The 27758-nt window shown below is 40.1% G+C and overlaps 1 protein-coding gene across 5 annotated transcripts; it reads right to left on the reverse strand.

Annotated features, from left to right (window-relative positions):
- Positions 1 to 1011: 1011 nt before the first annotated feature.
- Positions 1012 to 27388, reverse strand: pip4k2aa (phosphatidylinositol-5-phosphate 4-kinase, type II, alpha a). Of its 5 annotated transcripts, none has more exons than XM_069512087.1 (11): positions 26270 to 27384; positions 16738 to 16835; positions 16527 to 16623; positions 14832 to 14984; positions 14338 to 14484; positions 13343 to 13381; positions 9304 to 9408; positions 6481 to 6594; positions 5461 to 5701; positions 5162 to 5265; positions 1012 to 5054 (listed from the first exon to the last, which is right to left on the reverse strand). In XM_069512087.1, exons 1-11 carry the CDS (start codon positions 26408 to 26410, stop codon positions 4974 to 4976), a joined length of 1320 nt encoding a protein of 439 aa, XP_069368188.1. In that variant the 5' UTR covers positions 26411 to 27384; the 3' UTR covers positions 1012 to 4973. The 5 variants fall into 5 exon arrangements, with proteins under 5 accessions (XP_069368188.1, XP_069368187.1, XP_019943170.1 ...); XM_069512086.1 differs by having other exon boundaries at positions 9295 to 9408; XM_020087611.2 differs by having other exon boundaries at positions 9304 to 9411.
- Between the last annotated feature and the right edge of the window lie 370 nt (positions 27389 to 27758).

Genomic DNA, 27758 nt, shown 5'->3' on the forward strand with positions numbered 1-27758 from the left:
CCATGTTGCGCAAAACTAGCAGCAGCAAACTCCGTGTTAACAAACACAGCTGATAGTCAGCTGATCGTCAGCTGGTCTGCGGCTGCGCGCCTCGGTGACGTCACCCCAGTGAAAGCCCGGGATGTAAACAAAGCACCTCGCTAAGCGAACGCTAGCTCCGAGGCTGGCGAGACTCACAGGGGACCGGTGCTGGAGATTCATCGTAAATAAAGAGTTTCGCGGCAGATAATGCGTTATTTGGAGGCTGTGTTGTGTATACCCCGAACCCTTGCGTTGTATGGATATACGCCGATCGCGTGTGGACCTAAAAGCGTCCGAAGGACTCAAAGTTACTCCAAACCTTTATGGGTGAGTAGATCTACACACCATATGCTGGAAATAAGGACCAGGTTGAAAAAAACCGAACTTCTCCTTTAACAACCAGTGAGGAGTTTGTCAAAAATCGACTCTCTGATCTGAAGAGAGGTCAAAGGTGAGGATTAGTGACAGAGGTGGTAGACGTGTGGTTGTTTTGCTCAACACTTCAGCAGTGTGGGTGCCAACTAACACATGGATATGAAGCTGCATCTCCTAGGTTAAGGCCAGCTCCCCCACAGATGTAGTTTACAAAGTTCATATGTCATTTTAATAGTAATATTGAGAGGCGTTCAGTGTGGTTTACTGCCCCCTAGTGGCTGAGCCCCTCACTATCGTCATTTATCCCTGCAGAAAAAATTGGAGCAATCTTTACATACAGTATATGAGTTAAATATAGCCTACTTTTAAATCTAATCCTGTTTTTTAATTGTTAAATGAGGAGAAATCAAAATTGATTAATTGGAGATAATTAAATGCAGCAAAGCTCTTTTAATCCAACTGTTCACACAGGTGCCTTTTCCTTTAAGTCGTTGCAAACTATAAGTATAAAGAAGTAAAACTATACTGATTACGAAAATAAAATTTAACATTTAAGTTATAAATATGAGACAAAATTGTAAAAAAAGGACAAAGCAAAAAAGAGACAAAGGTAGATTTTGAGTTAAGCAGAACAAGTGCTTTAATTGGTTTGAGTGAAGGCTTATGGAATGGAGTGTATTATTATCATCATTAAATGTGTAGAACAATAAAACATACAACATCGTTTTGGCCTTTCAGCCACTGAAAGGGAACTCTCACCAACCACTGTCAGACAACAATACAAACACACACACACACTAATGCTTGAGTCTTTTAGATGTATAGTCTAAAAGTGAGGTCAAAGCACCTTCTGCAGGAGGAGATTTCCTGGTCTCTTGTGTTTTGATTATTTTCAAGAATTTAAAAAAATATTTTTTCCATTTTATGATTTTCGATTCTTTTAAAGCCAAAAGGATATCTCCCCAGCTCTGCAGATCGAGCCCGGCCTCCAGTCATGTGCATTGTTTAATTTGAATTCTTCCCTTTACACTCAATGGAGCACTTTGGGCATATTCAGCGACGTATCTCCCAGTTAGGAAAGAAAAAATATTTCAAACAGACACATTTCACAAAAAAACACAATTTTCTTCAAGCTCATGTCGGGTGGTTGTGATTGCTGAAAGATGCTTTTTTTTGTTTTTGGCAAGTTAAAGCTGGCAGCAGGTCAACTGGTTAATGAGAGATGTCATGAAAGCTCGGACTTGTACAGCAGCAGGGCACGTGGATTATAATTGTCTTTAATTTGCATCAGTTTAAGTGTGGTTTTGTCTTTGTTAAGTGAAATCTAGATTTGTTACTTAGAAAAACCTCACACAAAACAGAAAATAAAAAAAACAACACTCTCCCAGCATGCACTGCTCTGTTTTCTACATTTGCTGATGTTTGACTACAGGAAGCCTCCAGGGCCAGACAGAGCAAAGCAGACTCGGAGATGATCGTGTTCTCTGTTTCCTTTATGACAAGACCTATGAACATTAAAACTAGAAAACAGCCCATTTATAGTGATGGAGCATAGAAACATCGACCACTGACTCAGGATGAGATATCAGCTGATCATCTCCCCTGACGACAAGAAGGGATCCGGGTTTCGCACAGAGATGGAGGTAAAGAATCAAGAGAATGTGAATGGAAGTTGTACATCGAAAACAAAGTGAAATTTTGGACAAACACTTGAACACTTAAAATGATCACATTCCAAAAATGTGATTGCATCTGCAGGGAAAGTGTGAGGAAGATGGTGACTGGCACAAAAGCCGTCAGTCAGTGTGACACAACACAATCACGTACTCCACAATGCACTTCCACACACACACACGAACACACAAATACGTTCTTTATGAAGGCAGGACCAGCGTGGACGGAGAAGGGGTTAACTTCAGCACACGCCAGCTCCAGTCTGAGGAGAAGGACGACGACGCCAGCACATACTGAATTATCAGAATGGTGGATCAGAGTCCAAACGGATGGACCACTTCAAATTTAAGACAGTGATTCACTTGTTGTTGGTTAAAACACAATCATTAGAATGGTTTCATTTAACTGACGTGAACAAACTGAAAATACACGATAGAGGGGGTGTTGGAGTAGGGAGACGGTTGAAAATAAGTCGGAAATAATGGTACATTAAAATAAAACCCTATTATTAAAAAAACCTTTTACCTTTTGTTTTTAAAAAAAGATTAGAAAATATAAAATTAAATCATTTTGGAGTATAAAGGCACACATCTTGCACAGTGTATACAATGATAACCAGTTATTTAAAGCATGAAAAGGGACTAATTTACGCTGAACACATCTCACAAATATGGTTATAACGTGGAGACGCACGAGAACCTGAACAGCCGACGACACGGACAAGAGGGCGAAGGAAACTTAGTCCTGTGACATGCAATTTTTTTATGACTTTTTTTTTTAAAAGTACATCTACACTAAACATTGTATAAATTCAAGCACTATCATTCTTCATTTACCACAGCACCATCATTCATTCCCACATGTGGCTCCTTTTTCTTTTTTTAAATACAACTATATTTCATGACTAAAATCCAATGTAAAAATATAATTGTGAATATAATCTATGATATCTAAGCAAACATATTGCAATGGAAGCTTTTTGCATGGGTAAGAATAAGTCAAGGAGGAGGACGTTAACTTGTTTTAGTTGGTTATCGAGATACACAACATCACGCGCACAACAACTTTTCTCACTTACACACAAGTATATTGCATTTCCCTTGTTAAGACCGTAAAGACTAAATGGGATCAGATTTGTAACGTTTGGTTCCTTTCCTCTTGTGCAAAATATACAAAAAAAACAACAACCTCAAACTGAATTAAAAAAAATGATTACCACATCAATTCATAACTGCCAAATTCAAACACAGATAAACCACCTTTAAAAAAAATGTCAACAACAATGACACAAACGACATGAGTAACAGACTCACAGCTGAGGTTAGAGAGGAGAGTGATGCAGTTGGTCTTAAAGTCTTAACGTATCTTTACATCTGCTCTTCTGAACCTCCCTCCTCTGTTCTTTATCACTCCTGTACAACTTCTGAACACTGACACGAGTGCACACACGACTCGCCATCACTGAGTGTGTGCTGGAACGATGCTAGATGTAAACATTCCTCTGTTTGTCCTGAACGCACAGTCACACTGTCGCCTGCTCCCAAAACCTGACACATCACCACAGATTGGAAAGATCTGCTTGCAAACGACGCGTAACCAGAAATTATTTCCGTTTCTAACATCGCAGTGAATTCTTCCCAAACAATCCCTGTGAGTTGTACCAGTTGGTAAGAACCGATGGAGGAGACAGGATTTGAAATCAGGTTTTAAAAATTCAATCCTAAGAGAGCTGAGTTCCTTTTCCTCTTTGTTGCAGCACATGTAACAGAACAAGAGCTCCTAACCTCTAACAACATAAAAGTGCAACTTTATTTCTTTTTTGATTTTACTCATAAGGTGCTGATGGCAACAGAAAGTTGAGGGCTGCTGATGTTTCAATCTGAAACTGTGAGAAAGAAAGAACGAGGAGTGACTCACTCTAAGACAGCCACAAGAAACTTCTGGGTCATTCCCTGCCGAGGGAACAGAAAGCGTGACTTAACAAACAATGCCCAACTTATTCAGAGGAAATGACACAGATACATGTCTCACCTCAGTCGTTATCAATCACTGCATGTCACAACAAAAGGGACAAAACACTGAGAGAGGTGCAACTAGGAAAGACATATCATTTATTGAATTTGTCTCAGCCAAGAAGCTGATTTAGTTGATTTGACGTTGTTGCGAGGGGATAACCCAGAAGTTCTATTCATTATCTCTACACACGACAGGACGTCAAGTGAAGGGGAGGCATTTAAAGGGCGGTCGATGGAGGAGGAACCAAAACAGGAAAATTTGTTTGGCTGAGAACTTGTACAGCATTGGAGTGGGGGTCTGGCTGTTGGCCTATTGGAAGACTGCTTCCTACTTCCTGAAATAAAATTGCATTAGACGAGGCTCAACCTAAACGTCCTTTTTTTTTTTTTTTTTTTTTAAACATCATACTCTTTCTCCCTACAAGAGGAACCTTGAGCTGGATTCTGTATAATTTCATACCCTCCCCAACCTCCCTCCTGAACATCATTAAGGAAAAGACGAATATAAACATCAATGTATTTTTAAAAAAAAATGGGTGCTGGATGTTATGTTAGAGGCAATAAAAAAATCAGCCATATTCCCACATAAACAACCACAGACAAAACAAATAAAAAATACGTAATGACTTGAACACTTGCTTTTAACACCCTTATCATCCAAAGTAACACACAGAACTCAGAGGAAGAGGTTAAATGTAAACGAATGGTGTTGATTTTAGCTGCAGAGCGAAGCACCCCACTGAAAGAGGGAAACAAAGAGGGAGGGATGAGGAGAATGAGTGAGGGACTTCTCTCCTCTCTGTCACTTTTCTTCTCTGCCCTGCACCCCACTTGTCCTCCCTTCCCCCCCACCCAGTGTGCCTCCGTGCCCCTGTAGGCTCCTGGAGGCTATGACAGGATAGTGGTGATGAAATCATAAAACCTCTTGGAGTACTGCTCCGGGTTCACGGTGGAGATCTCCGCCCCAGCCTGCGGAGGGACACACAAATGACATTTAGACAATGTACGTTTATATATCTTTTCCTTTTAAATTGTTTATTAAATTGTTTAAATTGTCCTTGTATGCCGCTACACACCCCATGTTTGACAGTCTTGGCAGCATGGGCAGCTTTCTTCTTGGCATCATAATGCTGCAGGATGTCTATGATAGCCATGAAGTAAACCTCCTTCCTGGGAGCACCTAAAGTTTAAAACAAATGCATCCTAAATGGGAATATGAATTTGCACAGCACTGCCACGTAAACAAATCTGGCACTATGTGATCTGATAACTAGAAGGAGAGCCACAACACCCAGTAGGGGGCGCTCTCATTGTGCATTGTGAGGGTCACGTTTAACATTATGCTCTCAGCCTGAAAATGCAGTTTGCTACTCACTATCATTGCTTTTGATGGCATAGACATCGATGGTGGGATCAAACTCTCCAGGTGACAGAGGCTTGTTGCTGTCCAGCGTGTTGCTGGGGCTGTCAGGGGGCGTCCCAATGCCCCCTCCGTCACTCTCTCCCTCCTCCTCTGCCTCATTGTCCTCGCTCTCCACCTCCTCCTGCTCGGATCGCTCCACGTCGTGGATCCCAACCAGCAGACTGTAGTCCATGAGCTTCAGCTGGGCCAGGAACTGGGGGACGATGGATGAAATAAGTGGAAGTTGAAGTGTGAAGATGAGGAGCATAGATAGCAAAGATTAAAAAAGGAGGGTCATTTGAAAGAGTGCAGAAATACATTAATCCAGAGGGAAGAGAAGACACTGTGGGATGTAACTTACAGCTTTAAAGATTTGCAGCCTCAAAATATTTAAAGGAGACATGTCATGTTAATGTTTGGGTTTGTTATTTTAATTTGTATTATTACTTGGTTTACATGCTCTAAAGTTTAGACACAGTGTTTTGTGGGAAGTTTTGAGCACTCTGATTGGACAGCCAGCCTACTCTGTTGTGATTGTTCCAGTGGTTCCAGCATGTGTAGGAAATATCAGCCTCTGCACTCATTTACTTGGCTTTGTCAGAGGGTGCGTCAGACTAGCCTCTTGGTGTGCAGTATGCAAATGTGGGGCATAATTTCCCTCTGGGATCAATAAAGTATTTCTGATTCTGATATCACACGACATCATGATTCCCCAGAATTGGCCGAAGTGTTTCAGGAGCTCTCTTTAATGCAGACTTTGGGCATTTTGACTTTGCAGAACTGTTATAACATACATACACATATATAAGTTGAGTGAAGAACTGAAAAAGCATAGTATCTTCTTTAAAAATAAAGCTATTTTGCTTAATTAAATACATCAGAAGCTGCTGACAACTGCACTCGTGCACCATGGATTTCTAAACTGAGAAAAAAAGGCAAAAATGTTTGACTCCATATCCATATTTTCATCCGTATCTCATCGTTGACACTTACCTCTACGTCTTTCCTGAGCTTCTCCAGGAACATTTTCTTGTTCTCGTCATTGATGCAGATCTTCTGCCCATCATTGATGAAGTCGTTGTCCTTGTAGGTGGGCAGCTCCTTGGCCTGCCCATTAGTATTGACCAAATACAAACAAAAAACAGTCAAGACCACACCACAAGGCTGTTTGAAACTAAGAGGCACGGCACTGTAACAAGTAGAGCTGGGCAAAAATGTGACAGAATTCTGGTGCTTAAAGTCAAGTATGAATTTTTGTTTGAGAGGATGAGTCAGCTCGTCCAATCAGTTTGAATCCCTAAAATACATTTAAATATTTCACATAAAGGTCAAAAACTGCACATGAAGAAAATATCTACTAAAAGCAATAATATCAGCATCAGTGTCCATCATTCTTTTTCCCCAGAATACTTTAAAAATATAAATTTTCATAAACTGTAAATGTTATTCCATGGGACTAAAAGACAGCATATCACCTTGTTTAACATTGTTAGTCAGGGGGTATTTCAATATGCAAGATAACAAAAATTAATTCTGATCCCAGTAATGATTGACATCAGCAGTGTGTTTAAATTCATCCTCTTGATAAAGACATTCCTGCATGTTGAAATACCCAGATGACTTAAATGAGGCTTTGAGCCTGTGGTTTGTTAGATAAGCCTGTTTGATTGAGCCAAACACAAAATATTACTGGTTAAATGAGTTGGCCAACAGAGTACAGGCAGTTCTGTCCAAACTAAGGCCGACCTCTTTTCAAGCCAAATGATTTGACCGTATCAACTGGTGCATGCAGCATGCTCACAGCAGGGCACAGATCCATCTGATGCACTGATCCGCATTGTTTTAATATTGTTTAACATTAAAATGTACAGGGGTTTGAATATTTGTTTTGCATCCAGTAGATCCATACACTTTGTGCCAAGACAAAAAAACACAAGATGTCCAACTCAAAGCCATGAAACGTCCTTATCGGCACCGGGCTGGACACAGAGAAGCATCCACTTTCTATCAGGTTCGTAGCAGAGTATAGTCTCCTTTTCTTTTTCAGAAATCAGTTGTGATTTTCAGCTAATAAAAACTCTTATTGCTCTACAAAGCCAGCATACCACTGACAGATATTTACTATTCAGCCTACAACTAGAGGAAAACAGTTTCCTATTTAGTTGTCTATCTACTGGCATTACCACTCTTCTAAACCAGGCTGCTGCAACGCTGCAAGAAGCCTGTAGAGGTAAGAAGGTGTTATGTGAGGGGGAAATGGGGCCTAGTTCTCAGTCACTGAGGAAAAAGAGAGCAGGAAATGAGGTAACAGAGCAGCAGCAGCAGCAGTTGAGCTACTAGTGTTTCTATGGCAGCAGGAGAAGAGCAGCGACACATAAACAGCACTACAATGAGCACAAACAGACACACACGTACAGAAAACAACTTTACACAGATGAACACAGGAAAACATCGCACATATATATCTAAATATATACACAGACATAGACCTCCAATTTGTAAAAAATATGGCATGAACGACTGACTAGACTGAGGTAAACGAGGACGCAGCGTCGGGCTGACTGCAAAGAGCAAACGTTGACCTGAAAGCATTTTTCCACATCTGTCACCTCAAATGACACTTCCGCTCGCACATTCATCCGCCGTTCTACAAGTCCATTTTGAATGGTCTTTATTTCCTGACAGTTGTTCTAACTTGTTCATTATGTGCTAACTTCCAGTCATGCATTAGATTCTACTTGTTAGGCTGTAGGTGTCTCAACTCTGGGAGTGGCGCACTACATTTAGGTAGTAAGTAGAGGAAGAGAAATATATATATACATAGAGAGAGAGGCAGAAGGAGAGAGTGGGCTGCGCCTGTGCAGAGCTGTGTGACAGGTGAAATCCTCCCCCAGTTCAAAAAGATAATTCTTTTCAACAGTTCTTGCTGCTTTCCCTGCCACTCGTCACCCTGAACACCTGTAAGTAACTGACGAGCAGGTATGAAGAAGAGTTTGGCGTATTTGTTACACCAGCAGCACTTTTTGTTCAGGGAGCCGGGGATCACGGGCAATATCAACCAGTGAGTTGTGTTTCAATTCAGTGAGTCTGACTATGCAGTCAGTCAGCTAAAGACATTGATGGTCTTTGTTTTTTCCACTTAATCACGCAGGGTGCTTAGTGTTGCTTTAAGAATATACACTTTTTTTTTTTTAATCTCAAAAGGCTTTGGAGCCAGGAAATAATTTCTGCACCATGTTGCAGAAGGGGCACGTTCTCTTCATCATCTGCTATAAAAACTGTTACTTCAAACTCTTCATCAAGTGTTCTACACTGGATAAGAAGACACATTTAGATGTCTTTTCTGTTTCTATTACAGCCGTAGTTTGCACACACAGTTCTATTAAATAATTCATCTGCTCATCAATTTGTACAATGAAACATTATTATATACTTAAAGAAAGAACTTCTCCCTCAAGCATTATTCATTTTTGTAGCTGTGCAAGTATTTTCTTCTTGCATCTCTGGTTCCTGATTGTTCTTTTGTTCACGCAGTGTCCCTCCCATCAGTGCCACCACCTTACTGTTTCACTTCTTGCTCTCCAGTGTTTCAGATACATGTAGGTGTCATTGAGTGAATGGTAGGAACAAAAATAGAACCGGCAAATCTAACGATGAACTTTGTGACAAGTTGAGCAAATGGTGACGGCAAATGGATGAAAAGTGCGAAAACGAGGAAACAAAAATTCTCGGCCGTACAAATAAATATCAATAAAATAATACTGGTTTAATAGATCATGCCTGGAATATGAGCCCTGGTTCTCTTACATCTCTTACGTGTTTCATGGCGCAGTAAAAGCGCGTGGCAATCCGCAGTGTTTGCAGCCTTTGCTGAACGTTACCAGATTTGGGCCGAGGGGGCACATCCTCTGGTTGGGGCGGCTGCTAGAAGAGGGGGTAGCGAGGAAGGGACGGTAGGGGGTAGAGGAGAGAAGAAAGGAGAGAGGAAGGGAGGAAGGAAGTTGGAAGTAAAGGCAAAGTGTTTAAAATGTAACAGAACACAATTGTTTTTTGTTGTTGTTTTTTTTCTCAAATTGATAGAGGGTTGGAAAGGGCATCAACGCGAAAGATCCGTATGGGCAGTATGGATGTTTAGGATTCTTAGACATCTTAACAATAGCAATGTCAAGAAAATGCAGTGGTTTTTATAATTATATTATTTCCATGATCATTCTATCTATCAATAGTATTTCAAAATTTAAACTTCCTGAAGCCCCTAAAAATTATAACTAAAGGTCCAAATGTATAAGTTTTATTTTCATGTATGTTTATCTCTGGTCTGCCTACACTGGTATCATGACATGGAGTGAAAGGAATCCGTCTTGTAGCACTACTCTGAGGGAACTACGAGCTGGAAATAAGCAGAGCAAGGAAAAAACTGTAAACTAATTTGCACTACAGGAGCTTATATTCTGCCGAACATCTATTTAGCTGTGGGACTATTTCTACAAGCTTACTGAATAAGTGGCTACTAATAAAATATAAAGGCACTTCACACTCAGTCATACCAACACATTAAAGCCATGTGCTCCCAACAGAGATACCAGCCGATGCTGGTGTGAGGAGAGAGAGGAGAGTAAACAAAAACAACAATACAGGCTACTGAGCAGAGACACAGGTGGTGTTTCACAATCCAAAGACCAGCAGCTGTTTCATAAAATACAAACACAACCTCCACCACAGAAATATATTGCTGCCACAACATTTTGAAAAACAGATAAATATCAAATGTTATGTGAAAAGTTTATAGCTATAAGAAGATATTTCAGGTTATTACGACACGTGTACATGTCACATTATCGGTGGAAATGTTTCACGTTTTAATGTGATAAATTCCAATATTTTTACAATGTGAAACAATGCTAGATTCTGCTTTTTCAAACACATTATAAAAATAAATAATTTATATATTTTTGTTAAAACATGAAACATTTTATATCATAAATATATAATATATTTAAATGGTATATTGTTGAAACAAGAAAAAACTCTTATAACGTGATACATTTGTGTCGCAATAACATGAATATACCTGTTTATAATGTTAAGAACCTTTGACATTATAAAATTATCTACTTTTCTTTTTCTGCCATGGCAGAAATATGCTTCTGTCACAAAATAAATAAATAAAAACTGCAAACGCAAAAATCATCTAAATGCAAAATTGTGTCCTAAAATCTGTCATGAACAGGTTTTTGAAGGTAAACACAACTAAAATAACCTTGTTTGATTGGTTGGGGCTAAATAAGACCAATTTACCTATTTTGGCCTCTAGTTAAAAATAATTTGGGAGTAAGTAAAATGAACATGTGCCCCCACTGTAAAGTTGTCAAAGCCCTGAGGCAGCAGCTACAAGAACGGCAAAATGTATTTCATTAAAAAGAAAAAAAAACATGAATATGCGGGTAGAACAAACATGTCCACAATGTGCAACAGAATCGGGGGGGCTGGTGTTCATACACATCGGCATGTGTTAGAAAATCATGTCACTTCAAAAAAGATGCAGAAAAACATCATATACCATGCAGATACATGCATGAGAGGGAGACAGTCATGCAGTCAGGAGAGAGCCCTGCCATGCTTGTTGTTTGTGTCTGTGTGTGTGAGATACAATTACACAACCACTTTAGTTCTCAACAAATCACATTATTTTCCTCCTTTCATTTGGAACAATAAAACCGCTTCTTTCTTTTAGTGGCCAGCTGCAGGGTGTATGAGTGTCACGTCCACACTGACGTTCAACAACAGGAGGACTCTGTGAGAGAGACACTTTAATTCATAGCCACCGAGCACTTAGGGCAACTGAATGTGTCAGATTCTTCTCTTTCATGTCTGTGGCTTAGTTGTCTCTCTGAGATCTGTTGGAAGCCGGTTGTCAACGTGTCTCCACGTTCAGAAGTATGTGATCAACTAATGTATTTTGCGTTTAAGTACAAACAGTAAAGGCCGCATCCATGGTGTTAATTATCATATCGGCTATTATGTTCTTAGCTGCATTTAATCAAAGGTAAAGCAACCACACAAATAACCATAGAAATCACACAGTATTAATCTGTGAGTCTTAAAAATAAAATCTTTGTTCATGTTCGCTTGGCCAAACCTATCTTGTTGCTTCTAATACATTTTGCTCTTCTATAAATGGTGTTTCACACACAGCTGAGCCGCAGACAAGTCCTGACGTAGGCTCACGTGTGTTAAATCCTCAGCTACTTTGTGTTTCCACTCATCTGTTTTAACCCTTATGTTTTGTTTCTTCTACCATGTAGAGGAGGCTATAACTTCTTTGGGGATTCCCTGAAGTCTGCCATGCCTCACTGCACGGTGCCCTGCGATCAAGCCCCTGTAAAATCTAGTGGAAAGTTCAAACCCCTCTGGGTCAAAACTATGGAACAATAATGTTTAAAAAAAGAAATTAAAAAAAATAACTTTTCATGGTCAGACAGACTTTTGCAGAGCAACATTTTGAGACATGCAACAAAGAAAAAATATCTCTGGACAATTATTCCCAAACAATAACGCAAAGTTAACAGATCAAAAGAACAGTGTCACAGTGTTCAAGGACGCTGTCAACAACTTCCATTGCAATTATCTAAAAGATGTATTGTCTGTATCTCTGCTATATCTGCCAGTACAAGAGCCACAAACCACACATATGAACAGCAATATGTCCATCACCGTCAAAAACACAAAATATCTTCTTTATATATACTGCATACACACACAGACAGACACACAGACAAACACACACACACACACAGACAGACAGACACACAGACAGACAAACAAACACACACACACACACACACACACACACACACACACACACACACACACACACACACACACAATGAAAAGACATCATACACAGAGCTCCTCAGAAATCATGGGATCACATCTGATTGAATAAAACCAACACACTCGTAGACACGCAAACACACACAACTTCTAACACAAAGACAGCAAGCAGGGGAACCGATGGCACAGCAGAAGCGAGGTTAGAGGGGATGAAGCAAATTAAGAAACAGATAGCGTGCAGGGACTAGAAGGGAATGGGGTGATGAAGTAGGTGCTAACTGAAGGAGATGGATATTTGGTACTGTCATCCAGACCCAAAGGGGAAAAATGAAAAGCAGATACCAAAGTTGTGTTAGTTGGGCCATTTGGGTGATGACAGTAAGCCTGGAACTGTGGGAAGCTATGTTGGTCATTGAAACCACTGGAAACAGTTTGTTCTCTCTCTCGTTTGAACTGAACACTATTTGACCGCCCTTGTTCTTTGAATGAAAAATGCCATCAACAGTACATAAATGTTCCTCTGGTGAATTCACACTCGGCTCCATCTGAACCAGCTGTCCATTGAGCAACATGCTGATGTGCTCAAATGACAGTGTTATCAAGTGTCCTGTTTTTTAAATTTACTATACAATAAAATACAGGAAGAGATACAGTAGTTTCACTGTGTGCAAGGACAAAAATAAGAAAAAGTGGTTTACGTACTGACATGCAACGCTGTGGTGTTGGTGTGGATTGATACTCTCAGTTCTGAGAGAAAGATGAGGAACGAGCAGCTAAACTATTCCAGACACACTTTCAAAACATGCTGGCTGTTTGTATTGCCATATTTCTTCTGATTTATCAGTAAATGTCTAACTGTTGCTTTTAGTCTGACGGACTTTGTAATTGTAGCACTGCTTTATTAGTGGTAGTAGTATTGTATTTTGCCTGTTTAAAGCATACAGTAAGAAGTTACGCCCATGTTTAAACTTGTGTTAGGTTTGCATAGTAGTGGATCCTTGCTCACGACAGGTGCCTGTACCTTCTCCTTGTCGCTGGCCTCTCTTGCCACAGTAGAACCCTAGATAAAAGAAAGAAAGAAAATTACTCTCACTACCCTGTTGTTACTAGGAGCACTGGAAAGTCTTGCTTCAGTCCTTTGCCTCACCCCCCCCCCCCTCCTTACACTCATTCCTGCAGATACTCAGAACCATTGTGCATGCCTGAACACAGAAGCTCAGCCAATTAGGCAGGCGAGGTGCAACATGGCTTAAAATGGCTTTACTCTGCTCTGAGACAGGTTGTCTGTCCAGAGCCTATTTAAGAACATTTATTACCCAATGACTAATTTCTTTAATCTTAAACATACAAACAAACCTCAGATGACCAACTATTAAAATTTCACAGACTTGACTTGTACATGCTTTAATAAAATATTTTCCTGTGAAACAACAAAAAGGCGTTTTTTCTCACATTGTTTTGTCAGCTAATAGAGTTCTTTGGAAAAAAGGGGGACAACAAAGTACAGTTGTGGTGCAGCTATATGTCAGATTTTGATTATTTTTTCTCAAAGTACCTGTTTAAAATGTGCTAACTGGTAGAGGACGATTGCTTGGCCTAACTTTCCTAAGAGTGAATAGGATTACCTCAACTATGCACTTTCTATGTTTTCCTGATTTCATATAACCTCAATCTTTACCATTACAGACTTTTTATTCCAGGATTTTTAAAGAGGCTAAGCTCCCTCTCTATAATGTCTCTGGTCCTATGACAAAGTTCACAATCAGTGACACATGAGTTGGATGGTTGTGTAGTTTGTAAACATTATTTACTGTCTATTTTACATTTCTCAACTAATCCATAAAAATCCATAAAAACTATCTTCCTCAGCAAAAAAGCAGTGAAGTTTAAAGACAATCAAATGAGTCATTGTAGAGAAAATCTACATAAACAAACAGACATAGATTCCTCCATTTAAAGTTATAATCACACATTATCTAATCACTCTCCTTTTCTTGGTGTGTCCTTTCCTCCTACCTTGAGATCGTATTTTTTGTAGACAGAGAGGCGATGGGAAAAGACATTGCGTGTGACAATCATGTAGGTCTCATCTCCATCCACTGTGAGTCGGTACATCCCCAGAAACTGAGGCAGAAGCGTGTTGCCATGGCACTCCACAATGAACTAGTAAAAGAGAGCAAGGATTATCATTCACGTGATCAACTCTAAGGTGATAAACAGACAAAAGAGGACCTACTACATCAGCTGTCTTGAAAAATAACAAAAAATGTGTAACCCGACACTTTTTGTAATTTACTCCAACTGGAAAATTAGGTTGAAAACTTTGAGGATACAGGTGTATGTCAAAATTCTTTGTGTGTGATTATCCCACAATCCTATTTTGTGTAACTTCCTTCAGATAATAATAATAATTTGTGGTTTAACAAAGACACTGTTTTAGAAAACCTTTCGTAAGGAAGAATCAAGACTTGTATTTCTATATTTATTAATATAACATAGTCTGTAATCACCTGATGGTATTTCTTAAGAATGTTATGCATTTCTGCCACATCCTCGCTGCTGATGGTCTTGATGACATAGCGTTTGTCATAAGAGGTGTGGAAGCGAGCCCCGCTCCGTCCCTGGGCCTCACTGTTCAAGGGAGCACTACGTGTCAGTGAGTTCTGAAAACATGCAGAGACAGACAGAAAACAATAACTAGTTTAATCAGGATGTACGTATGTACACACGGAAATATCACGATAATTAAGCCTTCAATCACTTTTTGACATCATGCATTATTATATGTTTTTGTAATTTAGTATATGTTCATGGCCAGTCTCACTAAATGCACATTTCTTCTGTCAAAACCCTGATTGGTCTCTAATATTAAATAACTAATGGGGAAATTACATATTTCAATAAGGTGAATGGTTAACAGAGCCACTCCTCCAATGTATTTATGATAAAGCTCACACTGCATTTTGTCCTTACTTCTTTGTGTCTCCCCTCTAAACATATGGAATTCTGACCTCTGTGCCTGCCGCCCATCCAAAGCTTCACACAGACGCAAACAGCTGCTGCCCAGACTTTGGAGCTCAAAAGTAACATGATCCAACACCCCTGGCTCAATACCTCATTCTTCAAGAATTCCCAATGTCCTCTGCCCTTATCTCCCCCTTCCACTTGTCAACCTTTAGCATCAATTGCTTGTATTTGCAAAGTGAAAGCTAACCTTTGAGGTACATGCTAAAACAATTGTGAAGATGAATTTTCTTGTGTTCAGACCCCAAAATTAGTTCCAGTCTTGTTTCTGGAGGTCCCTAAAAACATTAACACGGAGACATCCACCTATAGTCCAGATGCTGGTGGAACATTGAAGTGCGGTTGTCACGGGCTGAAAATGCTTAGGAGGCCCTGTGCCTGAGGCTGGCAGAGATGAAAAGCTAATTTGTTTTCCTCCACCATGCATTTATTATAATATGAGGAAAAGGGTAATTTTGTTTGCCCCTAACTTACACGACACAAAACTACATGTAACACTGCTAGCATTGCTCTTTAAAACTAAAGGTTACTTGTGCATTTTGTCAAAAGAGCAGGATTGCATGTGGCGGTGACCATTGGCTGTAATGAGGAATATTATCAGTGTAATTACAAATACTGCTGGTTTTAGAGCAAGGTCAAAAAATGGACAAACAAATAAACCTTTTGACCACAATGTGACTAGAGCCTCGTGTAATAAAGTGGTTTAATGTCGAGAATGTCACAGCATTCTCGAGCATTGGCCGCTGTCTTAACACCCCAACTGCCCACTCTCTTCAGCCAGCCGAACACTGATGTAAACATGTGAGAAGGACAGCTGCACTGAACTGGGACACAATGACCTCCAAGTACTGCCAACTCACTGGCTGCACTGGGAAACAGGGATTTAGTAGGAAAGAGTGGAAAAAGGAAAGGAAGGCAAGGAGTGGGCTGAAACAAAAGAGGGAAAGGAAAAAGAGCAACAGGAGCAACACTTTATAAGTTATGACTGTGATCAAAATTGTTTTTTGGAATGGTTACAAGTGTTTAGTGTTTTTGCAGTACCTGATGGATGAGTTTATTTTGTACAGAAAATGTATTTGATTGTGTGACAATTGACACCCATTAAGTAGTACAAAGTGAAAGAAACTCGAAATTTGACCAAGAAGAAGTAGTGATGTTGCTTGTCTGTCTTTGTGACATACCAAGAAATCCTGATCATCGATGCCAAACCTCTCCCTGAGGTTTCGAAACACCAGAGGGCAGTACTCCTTGAACTTGAAATGGCTGGGCATGTTCTCCCTGAGCGCAGACACAAAGAACAAGACGTTACAAGTGACATTTTGAGAGATGCAGTGGACAAACACATTTTACAGTTTCCTAAATAATGGGAAACAGAGTGAAAAAATAGCTTACTTATTGAAGAGGTGGTTGTCCACTTTGATCTTAGAATAGGCCTTGAAGTCATCTGGCATGAGCATGATGGGAATCTGAACATGGCTTAACTCATTTATCTGTGCAGAAAAAAACACACAAAAGAACGATCAAAAAACAAAACAAAAGCCATTTGATGACAAAATACCAAGGTTAATTTTTGATCCAGGCCATTATTTATACACATTACAAACACTGTGTCTCAGTAGAAGAGAGACACGTATATACATATGAATAAAAGTGAGGCTCTGTGTTGCTCCTGCAACAAAGATGATCATGTCATCCTGTGGATGATGGCAATGAAAACGTATTTTAAAATCCGCTGAGGCCAGCATGGTGCACAACACATCAATACAATACTCACATCAGTCACAACAAATCAGGACATTTTAGGCAGTGTCAGGAAAAGGACTAAAAGAATCCCTGAAGAGTAAATTGAGTTTAACTACATCTTAGAGCATATTTGAATCATACATATGATAGTGAGATGAGATGTTAAGGACAATCAGGTTGGTTAGACTAAATCATTTAGCCTGCATGTTTACAATCGTGACCGTCATTCACCTAAATGCTGTATTACAAGAGGAGGCTTGAATAAATATTATACAACAGTGGGGCTTCAAAAAACACATAAGGTGCATTGCAGGAGTTTCCATTTGGAGCTGACCATGCATCACATGGCTGTAATACATAGACCTGACATTTGTTATGAGTCAGGCACAGCTTGATACACATAATGGGTGTGTGCGCTCACGTAGTCGTTGTTGGCTCCAGGCAGGGAGGCTGGCAGGTTGCTTCAGTCTATTAATAACTTGTCATTCCAACAATCAAATTTATACTGCAGGTGTACTGAATAAAGTCAAACACAAACTCTGATTGACTGTATGACTCACAAAATAAACGTGCATCTCTTTACAGTAGCGTCCCACTGTATAATTGAGACAATAAAGGAATTCTGATTCTGATTCTGATAAGAGTGTCTCCAAAAATATAAACTGCAGGACAGAAGAAAATGATTTGTTTCCAATAGTGACTGGGATCCTCCAAATTCAATTACTGCATTGATCTCCCAACCATATTAACAATCGATCCACCTCTTAAACATGTCCATGGTATGAATGCCCATGGTTTTCCTTCTGTCTTTAAATAGGAAGTGCACAGCCGGCTTATGTCTACCCATTTTCAACACAAGTCTGGCATATTAAAGGTTTGTCTGACAGGAGATTTTCAGCTAACCACTTTAGCCAGCAAACTGGAACCTTGCTGCCAGCCCCTGTCTTGGGTAATGAGTGTGTTTAATTGGTTGTGATTTCAAAAGAGAGCCAGCTCAATCTGCTTTACTTGGAGGCTGCCAGCAAAAAGAGTACAGGACAGGATTGATGCTATTTTTAACACAACATGCTATCATCTTTACAAAGCGGAAAAAACTGTCACTGATTTCACTGTTATTTCTTTAGTAATTAAGTATTAGTGCTGGTAATTTCATTCTATCCCATGTTCACTTGCAGAGTTGGTGTCTTATGTATGTAACATTGTCTTACTAGAGGTGAGAGTTACGATTCAAACCAATATCTGTGGACTTTACATATTCTTTAGGATTAATGTAAGCTTTTAAGCCATGGAAGAGACACAGAAGGAGGATGAGAACATAGCATCACTGTGCATCATTAATAGGATTAACAACAGAAGAGATTTTTAAGAGGGAATCTATGAAATGAATATAAAGAAATACAAAAATTTGACACAATAGCAGAAATCATAGCTGGATAAAAAGCACTACAAATGGAGCAGATATGTGAGACAAAGTCAGCAAAGCATCCAAGCCCACAGATGCCATTTCTGAGAATCTTTTTGTGTCCTGGTGTGACAGGCACTGACGTCACAGTGATGCTATAGACCAGATGAATTCTGGGTACTCAGTGGCGAGATGTCGCCTAATCAACAAAGCTGTGTTTCACACAAGGGCAGAGACAATGGCAAGCGCACACACATACATGCGCACTCTGTTAGGACACAAATGTAGTGAATGTTAATTCAACTCACAGCAATAGAGATGATGATTGACACATGCATGTGTATGTCAACATAGTCAAAATATCTTCTAGAAAGTGATATAATAATTCCCTTGAGAAAGGCCAGAAAAAAAATAGCATCAGTTAACAATTCTTCAAACTCCTGTGTTTCTTCAGTATATTTTACTGGTGCCCACAAGTGCTTAAACAGCATGTGTCCTACTCCTATTTAATCTGCTGAGGTCTTGTCATTTTTTTCTACCTTGAGCATAGTTTTGTTTAATCAGATGCATCCACCGTATCTGCTTATCTTCCTGCAGCTATCAAACTTGCAGACAAATTTCTCACCACCACTTCCTGTTTGTCTCCATGGTGACGAGGACTGGTTTTCCTGCCCAGAGTGAAGCAAGTGTTAGCTGTTGCTCCATTAGACAGGAAGTTGATGAGGACAGCATGCTCTGTCAGCAGCATGTCAGTGTTATCTCTCAGAACAATTACATACAGATGACTTGCTTTTTGTGGATGACAGCTCACTAAAAGTGTTGACAGCACAAATACTATATCAACTTTAACACTTGATATAAGATGTGGGTTTAATAATGATGAGGATTTGGTCATTTCTTAAGTGCAAGTGAGAGTGGTAGTAAGCATCTCCCAAAGCTAGAAATAATAATAAAAAGGATTAATAGGATATAAAGCCTGTAGGCAGACATTTTCCAATATACAGGGAACCTAAGACTGTCATCTGTTTTATCTTCTCTTATTTCTGATAACATAGGACACTGTAAACATAGTTACTGAGTTTCAAGCTACAGCTAGAATATGTTCCCTATATAAAAAGCCATTATCAAGTTCCCCTTGTAAAGTACCCTTGATTATGCCATGTGTTTAAGAAATAAAATGTAAATATTAATTTTAGGGAAATAAATGAATCTCAGCATGAGCATGTGTGGAATAAGAAAGTTTGGTAGAAGTGGTAAGATGCTAAAAACACCCGATATATCACTGGTGTATATAATGTGTATGCTCCACACTTAATAGTAGTATGTGCTCACAATGCTATGTGCCCAGCCCAACAAATACTTCAAAATTCAATATTTATGAGCTTGAACAAACAGAAGTCTTATAAGACAAGCAGAGTACAGAAAACTAATTCTAATAGGCGAATACCAGAGTGAGGGAGAGAAAAGCACCAGTAAGTGTGTGCTGTGTACTTAGTAGTCATATTATACCATTACGCAGATGTTAAAGCGTCAAGCTGTCAATTATGTGGGGTGATGGGAAGTGTTTTGAAGAAACAACTCTTAGACTGAATGGCGCACTGCAATGCACTTCCTCTAAGCCTATTTACAAGATATTAGAGTGTAAGTGGCTCTAATTAAAGTGTAAGCAAGACTGACTGATCACGTAATTGACTTATACATAGGGGTATAAATATATTAGACAGGAAAGTGGGTTAGCAGTGTGCAATCAATTCAATGCAGCTGTTTGGGCGGTATGTTTATACAGCGACAGCTTGTAAACTCAACATTTATATTAAAATATTTTCCCAAGTAACGCACATGCACACATTTTTAAGGAATGACTCAGATGCAAACAAAACAACTTACTGTCTATATATCTGGTTTACTTCCTGACCACACAATGATATTAGTACACCACAAATATAATCATACACAGCATAGATACACCTAGTTAGATGGAGATGAGATACCCTTTAACAGTAAGACAGTGAGCATTAAAGGTCATATATACCTGCAGTAGATTGTACTGAGCGTACACTTGACCTTTCACTGACTGCTTACGGAGGCCATTACATCATTATCTGACCTGTTATGAATCCCAGGACAATTCAGAGTTTTAACAATATCCAGATAAGGACATACAGAGCAAAACCCAGAAGACCTTTTCAACAGGAAAACCCTAAACACAGTATTACAGTCATATCTTGATGTGTGGATCAGGGATCTACGTATTGAAGCGACAGATTTAAATAACTGATCAAAACATATATTTTAATTGTAAAGACCTTAATCTCTATGAACAGATTTAGCATATTAATATAATCTGTAGATGAGGGATGAGATTTTGGGGCCGGAAGCTTTCTCTTTTCCATTTCTAGTTTGATCAATCACAATCGAGCAGACTTAACCTGCCTGCAGGTAACCAGTTAGTGTAAAGAGCAAAAGAGGCAGAAGAGAACACACTAACTGATCAGCTATCATCTTTTTAATTGATCTGCATTCTACAGATTAGCAAAAAATGTCTTCAGGACATAAAACACCTACACCAACACCTTTGACAACTTCAGTGTCAGCGTGAGCCCCAACTCCCACCCCACCTGCTCACAGCCACAGCAAAGAGAGGTCGGCCAAAAATGAGGACACACTGACGATAAAAGTGGAAAGGTGGTTAAGGTTAACGGAATGCTGCATCTGTGTGTGCAAGTGAGGCAGAGAGAAATGGAGACACAGAAAGAAAAACAGATGCCTTGGACAAAACCTGAGTGAGTCACATGTGGCAGAATTAAAAACGTGTGGTTGTCATTTCATGTTATATTCATATCTGACAGTAACAGGTCATTCAAGTATTTTAGTCAGAGTCAGTCACTTAATAACACTTACTGAAGTGCTGAAGAAAGGAAACGTGTTTCCAAGTGGCAATGTGGCCCAAATGTAAGTTTCAAGGAATGCCACTACTTAAAAGGTCTTTTAATTATTTTTTCGAAACAGTGGCTGCATATTAACAGCTATTGAAAATATATAAAAGTGTAACCTAGATTTATTTATATATTTGTGTTATTTTTTTTTCAGTCATGACTATTAAACTAGATGATAAAATAAGTTCTATGCCATTCATATGTATTCGCTTACACACACACACACACTGACACACACACACACACACACACACACACACACACACACACACACACACACACACACACACACACACACACACACACACACACACACACACACACACACACACACACACACACACACAGACACACACAGACAGAGGGAGAGAGAGAGAGAGAGAGAGACTGTTATAAAGTCAGTGCTACGAAAGGCCAGCTATTAAAGGATATAGTGGCTTAGACTGACTGTGCAACAAACAGGCTTAAAATATATGGCCTGTCATGTTGAGTGAATCAAACACGTATGCATGATGCAACATGCATCACATTTCGAAATGGAGTGTGCCATGACACAGTTACTCTGTGGTGAAGGACACATTTACAAGAGCACTCATGTGCATGCATTTACAGTATGTCTGCATCACTGCAGGAGCGAACACAGAATAATTTTTTTTGTTTGGAGGTTTTTGGAGATGTGCACTGAAACAAACCACAAGTCACTTCCAGACGCTCCTCTATCTGCTACTGCCTGAGGGTGCCAGGATGTAAAACTCTTTTTTTCCTCACCCATAATCATCACACATATGAGCTGTACGTCACTCCTACAGATATTTATAGAATACCCCATCTTATGCAATCAACAGAACCAGAATCAGCTACTTGGAATCAGACAGAGAGGTGGGACAGAGCAAAGAAAGGGGACAGAGAAGGGCGTGGGTTGAAAGTGAGCAGCATCGACAGGATGACATGAAAACTGTGAATGAACCTCCAGGCTGGGGAGAGTTTGACGCAGGCAAAGAAATACAGGAGCGAAACCGAGAAAAAGAAAAGGAAAACCTAAGAAGGCCCCAAATAAAAAAGAAATATTAGTGAAATGTATTTTTACATCTCTAATTGTAATGATAAAGGAGGAAACTGAAAATGACTTAATTAATGGCCTCTCTCTTCATGTCACTTGAGTGGCCCAATACTTTAAAATAAAGGGCAAAACTATTCAGTATTTAGGCCTGTGATAAAATGAAACCAGAGGGAATCATCAACATAATTTGTTGTCTTTACAAAGGACAAGAGCAGGTGACATGCAACAGCAGGTTAGGATCTGGTACACTCAAAGCTATAATTACACAGGACTTGCCTTAAACTGTGACAATGCAGCTTTTTCCAACTGGTGATAAATCGACACAAAAACTGTCAGTAAAACATATTCTGACATGTTTCTACTCCAGCAGCACACTTCAGCCCCTCAAAGATTTGTGTGAATTACTGAAATGTAGAAACCTAGACCTTTTTTTAATCAACTTCAGACATCAAAACATATAGCCAGAACTATTCTTTATTTGTCATGCAGATTAAAAAACGAAAATGCTTTTGTGATTAATTTAAGATTGATCAGACTCTCTTTCGATTTGAATTTTTGCAAACCTCTAAGCTTCTGTGGTGTTTGAAAGTGAGATTTCCACTGGAAAAAAAACTTTTTAGCTTTGGCCTCAATCCATTTATGTAAAACTGAGAGCTGTGTAACCTATTGAGGCTGTGAGGGACAAGTAAAATTTCAATGTATAAAGATTAAACTGAAAATGGGCAACCTGTCTAAGAATATATATAGCTATTTTAAGCAATCCACACACCTATAAGATCCTGTAAAATTTCAAGATAACATATTCCTGGCTTTTTGTCAGACAAAGTAATTCTGATGACATTTAGAGAAAGTCCTATATTACTCATCATACAAAACATATTTGCTTCATTCAACTGGTAAGATAGGAAATAGTGCCTATGGCTCTCCAGATCTCCACGGTCAGTCACTGCACTTGTGCATACAGTCCATGAGGTCACCAAATTAGGCTGCACACAGACATCCACTGAGGGGTCAGCACAGACATTTGCAGACATGGGAGGAAGTATAAATTTAAAATATTGTTGCTATTATTGTTTATACAGTAAGTGCCTGTGATAGGTTGCACACCACCATTTAAATACATTTGTAAAAAACTAAAACTGACTGCCAAACTAAGTTAATTCAATTCAAAGCATTTTTTTTTACCAGAAGATGTAGCAAGTTCCAAGTAGTGACCTGACAGGGGGATGTCAATTTTATTTTGCCCTATGGTATGAGAAACCCAGTACCTTATCAAGTGATGAGAAAAACAGCAGGAGAGGTAGCCTAAGGCATAAAAAAGGAAATGTGCTGGCGGCAGCCCTGCTCTGTTATGCAATCCAGGAGAACAGTTTCAACATGTAGATCCTCCAAACGTGTAGATTTTTATCGTTGTGAATCAGTGGCCTCGCATTCTGAGACACATGAATAAGACAGAGAATGTTTGTGATATGACACAAGAGTGGATATATTACTCTGTTGGGCATGCATGGACACAGATAGATGATCTAAATGATGGTAATCAATTTAACTCTGAATATATTCTACAGCTGTGGCTGTAAGAAATTGGAAGCCTTCATGATTTTAACAAAGTTATACGTTTACTTTGTGAAAAAAAAATAAAAAATACAGCTCCCATGAAAACAAACTAGAATCGGTCAGGTTTACGTCATCCAGACTTGGTTTCATTGATATTCATAAATCATAAATGCTCTCTTCTAGAGTAGGTTCAACTTTCTTGTCCAACTCTCAACTGTGTAGAAACTTCACATTCGGTCTCTCTGTCATGCTGTTATTACAGACATGTTGGAGCTTGCTTTGACCTCTGAACTCACTCGTGGACTGTTCTGACGGGCAGTGACATCCAACTCGAGAATGACAAAGGTGCTTGGAAAATGGTTAATGTTTGTTCCAAGGCAGTTTTTTTGTTTTCTTACTCCAGGAACAGAACCAGCAATGTCTGTTTCACTTCAGGTCTCTTAAAGAAGGATTTGAGTTTCCTCAGACGACCGTTTAGCAGATATCAATCTTCATCTTTCATCTGCATTTCAAGTGACATTTAAAAAGTGAATGTATTCAATAAATACTGCACAGAGGAAAACCTGGTGTGTACCTTGCCTTACCCCTTAGGCTTAACAGCACAGCCAGGTGACTGTAATCCATCACAGACTACAGCTTAGATACAGATTCAGCGCTAAATCGGCCTCATATACATTAGGTCATCTAGATGCTGTGTAATCCATCAAAAGCCTCAGTTCGAACCTTTAAGTATCGGTCACACTGATATCCATGAAAGACTGTTGGATTCCTTAACCCAAAATAGAGATATGGGTTTAAACAAAACATATTAACTCCACCCAATCATAATTCATAACACTGTTAAATTGTTAAAGGGGAGTGGTCATTACTGTATCTGAATTTTCCAAGCAACGCTAAGAAACAGTGCCCAAATTAGGCCAAAACAACAGAGCAAAAATGGCTGCATTATTCAAACAAAGCGCAAAAGACATGATGCAGTCTAGCATCATTATCATTTTCCCAAAAATTACCTGTAAAAAACAGTATGTCAGATATAGTATACAGTTACAGAAAGGTAAGCTTTTGTAGGGATGTTTACAGTGGCCAGTTAACAAGTTTCACTCTGTGTTTATAGTAAGTCAACCACATCAAATGTGACCCATTAACTTAATACCAAATACATATTAATGTAAAAGTGACATCTATTATGAAGCTAGTCCGATTATTATATATTTCAAATTTAATTCATTCTTAATTTGCTAAAGAAGCCCCTTCTGGGTGTGCTCTTTCTGGTGTGTTGTCCACTGCCACATATAATAAAATCAAGGACAACCACAGACAGAGAAGCAATACGTATGTAAGGGCCAATACTTTTCTCTTTACACTAATAGGCCATGGGCACAATTTCAAACACATTTTTAAAAGGAGAGGTATTTACTGAAGGCTGCTGCCCACTTCCATCTGTGATCCCATGTTTATATATTAAAAAGCACTTCTCCTCAAATCAAAGCATCCGATAAAACGTTCAGTAAACAGGCTGGCTTTTACTGAAGAAAGGATGAAGGAGAGTGAAGAGTGAGAGAACTGAAAGCCCTACAGATTAATACAGCCTGAGTCTACTGATTGAGCACCATCTATTAGTGTGCTATAATAATATATGTTAAACATTCGTTAAAATGTTGAATACTTGGGATTTGGTGCCAGAATAATTTGTGTGTACTCTGCCTGCCAAGTTTGCTCTCCCTCTCTATCCCTCCTACATATGAGCATTGGCCCAGTGCAGATATTCAGCAAAAGGAAGCGAAAGAGAGCAGAGAGCAGAGATAAGCTGTCTTGCATGGGAAGATCTGCTCTCTCATGACACAGAGCCCTGGCAGCTTATATTATACTGAATGAGCACAACAGGAAGCCAAAAAAAGAGAGTTCACTTTACACACACACACACACACACACAGAGAGAGAGAGATGTGCATACATCAGCATCAGGCAACACTAATATCATGGGAGCTGTAACTGTACAAAAAGATTACCAAAGAAAACACAGCTGATGATTAACGGTACGAGTCTTGCAGCCAATCAGACATTTACAGTGAGAGCACCGAGGCCAAACAGCTGGACAGATGTCATCCAGTACTTGTCCATCAGCTGACAGATGACAGCAAGTAGCTAACGCTTCATGTGGCACATCACAAAAAGGACGAAGGGGAACATTACTGTGAATCACTGTGTGAGGATTAGATGACTCACCGAGTGGTTGACTCCCCACATAACCACACTGAGCAGTGGGTCGCTGGCACGGAAGAGCTTCACTTTCTGAGCGACGAAGTGCTTCTTCTTGGTCTTCGTTTTGCTCGCAATGGATGCGGCAATGCTGATCGCCGAAGCCATCTTAAAGCAAACTGGCTGGTTGATGCAGTCCGTGCGATAATCTCGACAGAGTTACCTCCCCTTCAAGCTGGCACGGCGGCCACCGGTTCACGATGCAACGACACCGACACTATTCATTTAGCCCGCTCGCAAATCAAAGTGCCCCGATTCTTTCCTCCTTCATCCAACGCCCCGCACACAGCTTGACAGACGCTATGGCCCCTTAACCTCGACGAGGATTAGTATGAGGAACACACACAACGTGTTTAAGTTAATACTGCTGCTCTCCTTCGCCTGACTGTCCGCCGCTTCCCTCAGCCCACATCATAAGCCACCTCTCTTCCTTGACCCGCCTGGAGCTCTCCGCACCCCCGCGAGCGAGCTCTCACTGAGCTGGCGTTAGCATAGCCGAGTAGCTAGCTAGCTAGCTGGCAAAACATCAAGCGATAAATTTCGTTAAATGAATAAACGCATGAAACGTGAAGCGGGGTGACACGAGAAAAACAAAATATCGCGCAGCATCAAAACAAACCATTAAAATGACACGTTAATAGAGCCGAATGGCGAATTGCACCCGCTCCGCACTACCAGCTAACGTGAGTCCCTCCGACCTTCGCTTCGCTAGCGAACTGACGGCACAATGCAGGACTCCGCTCCGCAGCTAGCTGCCACTAGCCTGCAGGCTAACTAAAGTCAGCTAGCGTTAGCGCACAACGAGCAAGAAGCGGCGCGGCTCTCCTCCTACGCGTCAGTCCGCAGAGACTCGACTGTATCCTGACATGTTGTTGTCCCCGTTTGAATGAAGACGCCGGGGAGCGGGTGGTTGGACGCACGGGTGACCAGCTCCGTCTGCAGCAGCGGCGGCGCTGAGGTTCATGTGTGCCGCTGTCAGATGACAGCTGGACGGAGGGGAGGTGACAGGCTGAGCGCTCTGCAGTGTCTGCAGCGCTGATTCGCTGCAACCCCGTCACCCTCCACACGGCCTATGCTACTTCTCTCTGCCCTTTAATAGCACGCACAAGCCTATTTATAATACCAGGTTACATTTGCATTCACATGTAAATTTCGACAAAATAGCATAAAATGCATGGCTGATATTTGACTGCGATCACGTGGTCCGTCGTTTAGGTCCTTGGACGTTGGCTACTTTTTCATTATGGCACTCAGAACTTCCTCATGTTAAATATTATTATTAAACAAATCCTTGAGAGGTGACAGTGATACTTCACCTCACTCTTATCCTTGGTGTCCTTGATTTTAAAAAAAAGATCTGTGTCATTCCTCTTGGATGAAACATGACTTGCAGAGACTGGGGGGGTCACCATCATCAAGTGTGGACAGCTCTGACTGGGTTCTGAACGACGGACCA

Source organism: Paralichthys olivaceus, chromosome 17 (genome assembly GCF_024713975.1).
Source record: "Paralichthys olivaceus isolate ysfri-2021 chromosome 17, ASM2471397v2, whole genome shotgun sequence".
Taxonomy (NCBI): domain Eukaryota; kingdom Metazoa; phylum Chordata; class Actinopteri; order Pleuronectiformes; family Paralichthyidae; genus Paralichthys; species Paralichthys olivaceus.

Excerpts from the sequence above, each read along its gene's own strand:
- pip4k2aa (XM_020087610.2), bottom strand. The coding sequence starts at position 26,410 with ATGGCTTCGGCGATCAGCATTGCCGCATCCATTGCGAGCAAAACGAAG. Across the intron at positions 16,624-16,737 it reads GACAACCACCTCTTCAATAA|GGAGAACATGCCCAGCCATT; the intron begins GTAAGCTATTTT and ends GTCTGCGCTCAG. Across the intron at positions 5,055-5,161 it reads CCAAGACTGTCAAACATGGG|GCTGGGGCGGAGATCTCCAC; the intron begins GTGTGTAGCGGC and ends GTCCCTCCGCAG.